Source organism: Rutilus rutilus (assembly GCF_951802725.1).
Source record: "Rutilus rutilus genome assembly, chromosome: 22".
NCBI classification, from domain to species: domain Eukaryota; kingdom Metazoa; phylum Chordata; class Actinopteri; order Cypriniformes; family Leuciscidae; genus Rutilus; species Rutilus rutilus.
The window spans coordinates 22,969,545-22,981,013 of NC_140227.1; the positions used below are offsets into that span (position 1 = coordinate 22,969,545).

The 11,469-nt window shown below is 38.4% G+C and overlaps 1 protein-coding gene across 2 annotated transcripts in view; it reads right to left on the reverse strand.

Annotated features, from left to right (window-relative positions):
* igsf21a (immunoglobin superfamily, member 21a) overlaps positions 1-1,602 on the reverse strand; it is a 247,616-nt gene extending 246,014 nt beyond the window's left edge. The window contains exon 1 of one of the 2 annotated variants that reach the window (XM_084396183.1): positions 1,135-1,602. In XM_084396183.1, coding sequence (XP_084252309.1) covers positions 1,135-1,273 — 139 coding nt within the window. In that variant the 5' untranslated portion in view covers positions 1,274-1,602. The remainder of the gene's footprint in view (positions 1-1,134) is intronic. The other variant, XM_084396182.1, reaches the window with a different exon arrangement.
* Between the last annotated feature and the right edge of the window lie 9,867 nt (positions 1,603-11,469).

Below are 11,469 nucleotides of genomic sequence, written 5' to 3' on the forward strand. Positions count from 1 at the left end.
TCAGTACTATTAGGCTACTTAGGGTCAGTGTGTGAATTATTCAATGACTTTCATGGGGGTTACTTTTCTTAAAGAAAATATTTTAGTAATTTCCGGGACATGTACCACTGTATAATGGCGTCACAGTAGGCTATGTACAGTTAACCAAATGTCAAATGTATTTTTTCCCAAATACATAAAAAAAAAAAAAAAAAATGTGTACGCAGATGTACCGCATTGTAAAGGAAAGAGAACATGCGTTTACTGTTGTCATGGTTACCTTCTCACAATGATTTCAGTTCATGAGCATCAATAGCCCATTCTGACTAACTTGTAATCTAACTTTTTTGGTTACTAGAAATGCTGATGAAACATACTTGTAAAAGGAATATACTTTGGAATTCTAGCAACTTAATTTAGTAACGTCCAAACCTTATTTATGGGGGTCAAATTCGCTACGAAAAAGAGAAAATAATTAACAAAAAGAATAAGAAAATGGTAAATGACTCCATTATACCATAATACAACACGGTTATTATTTAGCCGAGAGAGAGAGAGAGAGAGAGAGAGAGAGAGAGAGAGAGAGAGAGAGAGAGAGAGAGAGAGAGAGAGAGAGAGAGATGATCCCATGGTTAAGGTATGTCTCGGTTCATCTAAAACAAAAAGCCAAATGTGTGCCTCTTTTCACATTTACAATAAAAGTCATCGAATTATGGCTAGGCTATATGTAATCATGAGATTTGACTATGAAATAATAAATATGGTCAGGGTGAAAGTCAATAGCTCTTGGCACTAATGCTTTCAGCCTCATTTATTCCTGGGCGTCAGAATGTTCAAACGTAGCCTACTGCTGTTTCACAATGTACCTTATGAAAAATGACATTCACCCAGTGTCTGTGCTCTTACCCAGCAAACACTATAGCCCAAAGTACCGCGACTGAAGCCTGGCTATTCTCGGAGAATCCGAACTAAGCGGGGTCTCGCACAAAACGGACAAACTTGATCTAAGTAAATATGAAAGATGTCTCAATATGTGCGTGCAGCGGTTTCTGATGAGAATATGTGTGTGCGGGATTCGAAGCGCTGTGCAGAATGAGTGTTTTCTACTAAAAAGCGCATACGAGTATGATCATACAAAACACAACAATTACTTACCAACAGCTACTTGCAGTAGATCAGCGCACAAGAGAAAACACAAAGACAGGACGGTCATCTTTCCCATATTTTCCAATAAATCCCAAACTCCATTTGCGTTTACATGCTCTCCGGCAGCTCGCTGCGTAATTCCCACCATTCCAAAGGGATGCGATTCCACAAACTGGTCATGATGCTGTCCAAGTGTCGGAGGGAAGATTGAAGTTTAAAACAAATGCGCACTTCAAAAGATATAAGGTTGTTGAATATTAAGTAAAGGTTATTAAAAGCGTTGCATTGTGAAATAGTCTCCTCGCGAAGGCAGCAAACAACGTTTACGCACAGACGAGGATTAAAAAATAGATATGGATTTGGATGAAAATCTCTCTCTCTCTCTTTCTCTCTCTCTCTCCCTCCCTCCCGAAACAGACACGAACAGAGTCACTCGTGATCACTCGCTTTTTATTTCACACAATTTTCCTTAATCCTACTCTGGCTCCAAACCCTTCCCCTCTAATTCTGTCCACTAAGCCGATTTATTCGTGCTGGATTTTTTCCCCACACTGAAAAGGTTTTGAAAGATCATTATAGGCATACGTGGTGAGATGCCTTACTCTGCATTAACTGCATAGAACCTGGAAAGATCAAGCGCTGGAAATGTTTCTACGAACAGCGTCACCTAGGGTATCTGCAAATGAACCCCACTCAGCATCAGTGAGTTTTTGTGTTTCAGTAAGTTTTCGTGCATAAGGGTCAAATGGGATGTCTGTGAAGATAAAAAAAGACAAATTCTTAAAAAAAAAAAAAAAAATTCATAGGCTAAAATACATGCGTCAGGTTATTAGAAATGTAGTATTTGCATTCATGTGGGTTTCAAACATTTTTTGAAAAGGTCTGTTCTATACAAATATTTTGATTGAATGACTCTGAAAATGGTAGATACATCTTTTAAAAGTACTAAAATGATTATTTCAGACATATTTTTCAAGGTAATCATCACTACAGTAAAAAAACACACAAAAAAAAACACATTTGGTTCTTGTGATTCTGGTCACATGACAACAAAATGGATTAAGGGTTTAAAAATGTTACAACAATTCATTAATTCATTCATTTGAATATGACATATAATATTATAAATTAGCCCAGAACAAATTGATGGGTAATGAATTGAATCACAAGGTAAAATTTGCACTTTATATCAACCAAAAAGGTTATATTTGGTGTAATTTTCCCTCCTTTGATGTAGAAGTTGGCCAATCATATAGTTTATACATTTGGAGTGGCATCTCAGATAGCCAATCAAATTGTAGGGCTGCCTATAGGGCCACCATCTCGCCCCTGGATGATGATGCAATTATCATAAAAATAGTGAGAAATATTTTATTGGCCTCATAAAATTATACAACATTGCATGCTGACAAAGGATAATGTACCACAATTTAGCAGGCATATGCATGCTGGTAGACAAATAGATTAGTGTGGCAAGAGTATTGTTTAATCATTGCAAAGGTTAATGTGGCCATATGGGTCTTTACCATGAATGAGGCAGTTTTGGTGAGCTCCCACACGATGCATACAGTCTAGCACTTTACCTGCACCCGAGAGTACATTAATGAAATGCTAATCTTGCCTCCGACAACACCCACAAGGAAGGAGGAGAGCAAGGATGAGAATATTATGCAATACTCTGGGGTCAAGACCTCGTTGCAGGCGCTCTGAAATTCAATCAAAGGCACAAATTAGAAATATATTTCTGAACTCTCCAACAGAACCTGCTACAAGTGCTAATTAAAGAAATGTGGGTGTACTTGCACATACCTGAGGCAGTTTAAGGTCTTCCTGATGTTGAACTCCATTGTGCCGAACACTTTGTATTCACCTACACACACACCACAGATGACAAGTTCTTGCGCAATCTTGTTTGGAGTCTGGGGAGCTTGGAAAAATATATATCGTATAGCCTGCATTTGGCTCATTTGACTGTGTATTTGTTTTATGTGCTGAAGAAACTTGAAAAGAGAATGACAAAGTCATCCAGTGATACCTGACTGACAATCATACTTGCAAACGCTCCTATACTGCATATTTATTATCTGAGCTGTGCCAGACAGAGCTTGGTGTCAGTTGGATACTCTCTGCCCTGTTTAGTCCTTCCTCCAAGCACACGTGCTTGTGGAGTCATGACAAGACCCTTGGTAAGTCTCTCTGATGATTTATGAGATGGCGGTGCTGTGACGTAAGGGAATGAACACACGGGAGGAAAGGAAAAACAAAATGTGAGGCCTCATTAATGGACAAAGACAGCACCTCTCTAGAGCATGTAAGCACTCTGCTCAAGATGAAGAGGCTGCGGAGCTTCTGGTCTGGGTAGTGCTGACGCCTGGGCAGGGACCTACAATACTAATGCGATATCGTGCTTCTCTAGAGGGCATTGTCAACAACAATTTATTGAAGCAACACAGCTCAACATGTTCCTGTCCATTTGGCACCTGCCCCTTAGACACTGACAGAAGCAACTGCACCTTTTCCAGTTGTCTTGGGTGGTCTGACTTTAGTTTCTTTAGTTCTGTAGATGTTAAAGTGATAGTTCACCTAAAAACCGTTTTCAACTAAAATCTGAAAACTTTTTATGCGCTTTGGCCTTTCATTTACACGACAGCAGCCTGGGGCCTGAAAAAGCAAACTTTTGAAAACGGGTTTCAAAGTGCACGTTTTTGGGAAAAAAAAAAACTGTGCATTTGTGATATCATTCGTATTACGTGTTCAGTCTATAGGCGTGCATAAACTGTTTCTTTACAAAGTGACATCACCAACTACTGGCCTGGCAGCATAAAACAGTGGTTTTAATCGTTTTTGCGGATCTGTGTGAACTGGGATCGTTTTGACAACATTGTCGAAAGTACACGAAAAATTTAATCGCTCGTAATCACATCATTATCTATAGGGCGCAGCTGATTGGTTCCTGCATGCGGTATCAGCAATGAGCTTGCATGCTCAACCTTCAAATACATGGGTAGCATTTGCCTTAGCAGGGCAGCTTTCAGAAACCCTCCAACTTCCCCAGCTCCACCTGAATAGATCTTCTAATTCATGTATGCTTTATTGTAAAGCAGCAGCATGTCTTGCTCACGGCAGAGTGTCATGTATGTATTGGCAGTAGCAAGTCCCGTACTTGCCGCAGCAGCAGCAATAAAAGATTGCCAAGACCAAACATATCAACATTGTTATATCCATTACCATGCCAAACACTCCGGGAGTTGTCATGACAGAAATAAACATAAATACGGAAGCTTGTGTGCGGATCACGCACTAGAACAAATTCATTGGTTTTCTTGCTTCACAAACTCATGAACCAATGAGGTTTGTTCTACCGCAAGACGCTGCACACAAGCTTCTGTGTTTACCATATTTGATGCACTATATGTAGCCTATATCTCTGTGCATCGTATCAAGCGAATTAATGTCTTCACAAGACTCGGATTAAACCTCTTGTTTACGATGCCTTTATAACCTTTTTTGGATCTTTTCAGTTTTGTTTACCTGGAGGGACAGAAACAGGTTTTATTAAAAATATCTTAATTTGTGTGTCGAAGATTAATCAAAGTCTTATGGGTGGGTTTGGAACAATGGGGTTGAGTAAACGATGACAGTCTCTTTAAGTTTAAGACTAGGCTCTTGGTTCGATAAATCCTAAATGGTATTTGCATTCTGATTGTTGGTCTGACAGACAGCTGAGGAGAGTTCCTCGGACCAAAAGAGACAGACATGCAGGCGGAAGAACAAATCCCATTTTCTTCCACTTACATTTTTCTTGTCCTTTTTTTGAACACTTGACACTTTCTGTCCTCTAAACTGCCTGGAGTTAACTCAGCAGGCAGGGAAAAGAGGGCTGGACAGATGAAATTTCCGATTCTCATTGACATCAGTAAACATTCTCTTTGCGTACCAGATACATTTCCATCAGCTGTCGTTCTTGGTGCCTGCAGTCTTTTATCACACTTAGCTAGACTTGCAGTTTAAGCTGCAAAATTCAGTGAAGGAAAGCTTGTGTGGTAGTCCTATACAAAATTGCTGTCAAAACAAAACGTATTCGAATTCTTCTAGGTGACTTTATTTGCATTTTAGGATGACTCATTTTTGATCATCACTCATGCATGTGTAGAGACATGGAAGCAGAAATGCTCTGAAACAAACCAATACTGAATAGAATAGAATAGAATAGAATAGAATAGAATAGAATAGAATAGAATAGAATAGAATAGAATAGAATAGAATAGATGACAACAGACAGTAATGAGACCAAATCGTGCATCAGGAGATGGAGTACACTATCTGGAGTATATTATTCTTATAAGAATATTCCTTACACACAATTCAAGCCACAATATAGAAACTCTGGCATGAAATACATTTGACTCGTTTAACACATTTTACTCCAAATAAGAAATTATTTTAATATTTTACATCATGAATATTAAGCCTATTTCAAGACAATAAAAATTGATGTTCATACTTTGACATTTACATGATAAATAAGCATATTTTCCCCCACATTTCTCAATTCCTTTTTTTTTAATTTCCATTATCATAAATGGTGATTCAAATTAGATGCTCATTACTGTAGTAGAGTAAAAAAAAGTAGCTAATTCAATAATTAATACTTAATTAATTCTACCAGGTATAAGTGCTATAACAATATATTTGGTTTAATTAGTCACAGGCAATGAGAAGTTTTGGATGGATGGATGGATGGATGGATGTGCGTACATACACAGTCAGATGTTATCCTGTGCCTTTAAGAACAGGATCGATCTGATCGACTCCTCCCCCTTACCTGTAGCCATGAAACTGGAGGCCATTAGAGAAGTAGCTCTGCCAAAGATAGAACACCTCTTTGCAAACATTCACATCCCACAAAATGTCCTATGGGACATGAATAATAAAACAGTTGAGTCCGTCAGGAAATGACTGGGACTGAACTCACATTCCACCAGGGACATAATCTTCCTCACACTCAAGGAAGGGGGTCTGGGGGTCCCAAATGTGGAATGGACTTACTCCACTACGACACTAACACACCTCATCAGCATGCTTAACAACGACGATGCTGCAGTCAGAGAGCTAGCCAGAGCTTCCCTCCTATTGGACCTCAGGAAGAGAAAGGTCCCTTTGGCCACAGGCAACCAAGACAGCTTCCTAGGCTTCAGGAGGAAAAGCAACGGTAAACTGGAGACACAAGCCGCAGGTTTCGGAGTTCGTTCAGACTGGCCGGACCTAAACGACCTGTGCAATAGACTGGCAGTTAAATTACAGTGGACACAAAGCAACTCACACACTGCACCAGAGGTATCTGACGCAATGGTCACAGACCCATCTGTTTCTGTGGAGGGCACGGTCTGTCACAATGAGACACAACACACACTACAGAGCACAACAGCAAGAAGATCTTTACTGAACATCAAACAGATGGACACAAAACAACACTGGACTGGACTAAGAATGCAGGGAAAGTTGGCTTGTCTTGACTTTGCTGACCACTCTACCTCTCATTCTATGTACAGAAATGCTGCAATAGGTGAGGATATTCTTTGCGTCACTGTCAAGGCCAGAATACAGGTGTTACCAACCAGATACAACCTAGCATTATGGTACCCTGAAAATCACTATCCACACTGTATAATGCATTCTAACTCTGATCATCTTGAATCAGTTGCTCATATAGTAAATGGCTGTAATATGTACAAAGGGTTATACACAGCACGCCATGACCGTATTGTAGATCTAATTGCCAGTTCTGTTCAAGATATATTTCCAAAAAATATGCCTATGTATAAACACTCACGAGTAATACCACCAGACTGGTTCAACAGCTCTAATGATGTGTTTTGTAACATCCCTAACACCCCTGACATTGTGCTCGTGGATACAGATAGAAAGGAGGTGCTAGTCCTTGAAATAGGTTGTGTTTATGATCTGTATATGGACATAGCCTTTTTAGAAAAAATGACAAAATACCAACCCCTCCTTGCAAAGATCAGTGACCTAGGCTATGCATGTAACTTTGTGGCATTGATATTTGGCTGCCTGGGACATGTCCACAAATTGACTGTTAGTGGACTAAGACTGGAAGGGCTACCAAAAGGAAAGTCTAAACAGCTGGCAAAATTCTGCTCCATATCATCTGTGATAGGCAGCCTTGATGTGTGGCGTAAGCGATGCTTTATGTACCCTTGAATGTCAAAGCTGTGTTATCTCTGAGAATATGAATCCTTTCTGTAAGAAATTTGATTTGCGGATATAAATAAAGAAATCAAATGTGTGTGTGTGTGTGTGTGTTCACCTAACAATTAAATATGTAAAAATATATGCAATGGAAGCAAATTTACACGCAAATGCTTTTAACAATCCTGGAACTACATCATAGCCATTCAATAAAGAAAAAAAAAAAAGAAAAAAAGAAAAAAATTTAATTCGAATAAAAAAATCTACTCTTTAGTTTTCAATTTAATAACTGTGTCTCCAGTGCAAACACATAAAAAAATTAAAAATAAAAAACACATCTTTCATGCTATTAACAAAACTAAAATAAGTCTCTCTCCATGTCTCGAACTCTAGCTCTGTTAATTGAAATGTGATGTAGGGTGGAGCACAACCTCAATCCCAACAAGCTGCTGTAGATCTAAGCTGTGGTTTTTACAGAGCCTTACGCATCTAGAGAGCTAAAGCCCAGACCTCATACAGGAGAAGCAGGATCATCCAAGTGTGGACGAACCTGCTTAAGGATTCCCTCATGCTTCTCACAGGACGTCTATTGAACTTGCTTAGCTTGCAAACAAGGGCTGTCACAGCATCAGTCAACCAGAACATGTCTCACAAAAAACAAGCCTAACAAACAAACACATAATATAATATGCAAATGAGGCCTTTCCAACAGCCCTGGTGCTCCTGCATCATTCAGCAAGGATATTCCTGTGAGAAAACTATAAATCTGAACATGGCATCACAAATTACATATTGTCTGTAAAAGATTATGTAGAGTGGGGGAAATATGGTACTTTAAACACAGGTGTGCAACCTAATACAAAATCAAGATCTTTCAGTCAATAGGTTTACTAACCATAATATAGCATATACACTTGTCCAGGTGTTCCTCTACGTAGACGTCCAGAAAATTAAGCCCCTCTCTATTTCTCCATGTTAGTCAAAGCCACAGCCAAAGACTATTATCAAACTGAAGTGAATCAACACTGAGCTGACTTAAGCTGAGTAATACACTATTATCTTCTGAAGAGGTACATTACAGTTGAATTCACTACGCTTCATTTCTAATGAACTTTGCATCATTGCTGGCACTGTTATTGAACTAAACTGAGTAAACATTAAACTAAATTGAGGTGAATATATTCACATCGCACCTGTTTGAAAATTTATTTAGACATTTTCGGAGATGTGAGACATACACGCATATTAAGTTTTCCAACCTAATAAAATAAGTGGAAATATACAAGTGCCACCTATCCAGGTGTACCAAAACATATACATCCAGGAATTTAAGCCCCTCTCTATTTCTCCATGTTAGTCAAAGCAGCAGCTCCAAGACTTTCCCATTGTGCAAATGCTGGTTTTCAAAGGGATTATAGTATCTGTCAGGGGCAGTATTGCATGGATATTATGCATGTGGAAGGCAGGCTTGTAACAGTGCCAGCAGGAAAAATGTTGCAGCAAGTCCGCACTATCACTCCAGATTAGGTGCAACTTTGGAAAATGGGACGTTTCCCAGCTCCAGGGTGTGACCAGGTTGAGTCGGCAACAGCAGTGGTGAGGTTGCAACAATTTACATCATGCAGACATCCATCTACCGCGCAGAAAACCGTTCCGATTGATGACACTGCTTTTAAATCCGAATAAACTGAATGTATAATGGATGGATCGTATGTACTCAACACATAGTTTTGCAGTGCATTTCAAATGAATAATTTGCAGGTTACACAAATAACACACATACTACTTATGCAATGATATTCAAACCTCATATCAAACTTTGAATTAATTCAAATGAGTTTGCTCTAATTAACTGATATTTTGACAGACCACCCTCAAACAAGACTACTGAACTGACCAATTGGTGCAAATACAACAAAATTAAAAATGCCATTGAGATTTGAATCACTGAATGAAAAGAACTGCATTATTGCCTGAGTCACAATAGTGCTTGCCACTATATGAGCATAACATCCATTATGGTAATATCTATGAATAATATTTGTAAGATAACAAGGCAAATTAAACAAAACAGTCATAAACTGAGGATTTAAAGTGAGCTAAAGTGCAACAAATTCTACCGTCCATAACACTAAATCATTGCCATTTTATAAACTCTAACAACAGGATGTCTGGATAGCTTACTTGCAAGACCACATACCCAAACAGTAAAGTAATGAAAGTAATATTTTGTCATGACATTGCCTTACAAGGTTCATTGGAACGGTATATTACTGGATGTTTACTGTTATTACTCCTCGTAGAATCTTCGGTCAGACAGAAAGGCACTAACTGGCCCTTCACCAAGTGATTCAAGTTGCTTTTAACATCATTTACTAGCTGCCACAGTCGATTAGTACAGCTCTACTGCCGAAAGTTGTGTGAGGGATGCTATGAAGATTATCCGGGATAATAGCAGGGAAGAGTGCAAATGTGGGCAAAAAATGGCACATAAGGCCATATTTTCACACTGATTATCCTATTGAGGACACATAGTTTTCACATCGAGTAAATTATAAAACAGTGAAAAGTATATAGTTTATATTTTGAGATATAAAGTTACATTGTTAGGATATAAAGTCACTTTATGATATAAAGTAAGAATTATGAGAGTCAAAATTAAAATATATATATATTTTACTCTGACCTTCAGTTTGATTCAGTTTCCAACTGTTAAGTCTTTTTATTATTTGAAAAATTCATATTTTCAAAAAAAATAAAAAAAAATAAAAAAATGTTTTAGGGCAAGTTTGATGAGAGAGAAGATCCTTTGAGAAATTGTACAATACTTACAAAAGCACAGCTTGAACCAAACCCGAGGGGTCCTTTTTTAATATGTGTTATCTCCCTCTGGACTGGGCAATGTCTATTTTTTTTGTTTTATCTTTTTTATATATTTGTTCCAGGTATCTTGGCAGGAATACAGAATAGTGGCCACATTCCATTAAGAAATATAATTTTACAGCCAATCCTTTTTGCGGCAGAAAAACCGCTTTACACGCTAATGAAAACTAGCTTCCAAACACTTTTCTTAAAACATTAAAAGTTGAGCTTTTATTCTTTTTCTCATCCCCCACCCTCCACCCCCTCCCCAACATGTTTCCCTCAACCTCCTTGGAATAAGAAGATGCACAGTAGGAACACCATTGGACACTCGTAAATCTTTTCAATGGTTTAAAATAATGGCAAAACCTAAAGTATAGTGCAATGCTATGCAGATTGCTGAGCTATGGGGACGCCTCAAGATCAGATGGCCCTTTTCCCCTTTCTATAAGTGCTTTGCCTGCGTCAGATCTAGCTGACTTTGATCTCTCTCTCTTTCTTGCTCTCACTCTCTGTCATCATAACTATATTAGTGGGCTTGCCATTTTCTCCCCTGTATTCTATCAGGCTCCCTTCACTGCAGGGAACAGACCTTGTCACCCAGTTCCTCTCCATTTTATGTTGATAGTAAGCAATAACAGCATATGAATGTGTGCAGTGGTCTGCAACACCATTAATTCCAAAAAAAGTGTTCTGCAAATTCAGCATGCTTCTTTAATTTTCCACTACTGACAAATTGAGATAATGGAAAGTCATACAGAATGGGTCTAAAGCTTATTCTCACATTAAATTGAGTTCTTCTTATGCAGTGTTATTTGAACAGAAATGAAATATCGATGAAAAAAAACAACAACAGTTGCATTGCATATTGTACAAGAAAGAAAAGTCAGTCAGGATGCACCAAGGTTTTACGTTACTGTATGTGAATTATTTCAGGGTTTTCGAAATAAAGCATACATCTAACTCGCTTTGTATGCCATATCTCTCCCTGGATAAGATTTAAAGTACTATATATGTAAATCCCCTATACTATATTACTGTGCTGAGTCAGGAAAAGCATGTCCTTTTGTACTGGTTTAGGAATACGATCACAAACTGAGCCTGACAGGAATTAAGCAAAACTGCAAAACTCTTTCAGATCAGCATCCTACAGAGATACAACACAGATATTCATAAGGAGGTTTGCTGTTCTCCTCCTTTCAACAGCTTTCTATCTTAATGTCAAGCTGTTGGAAGCCTAGTTTCACTGCTTGCCTCATAACCATTTCA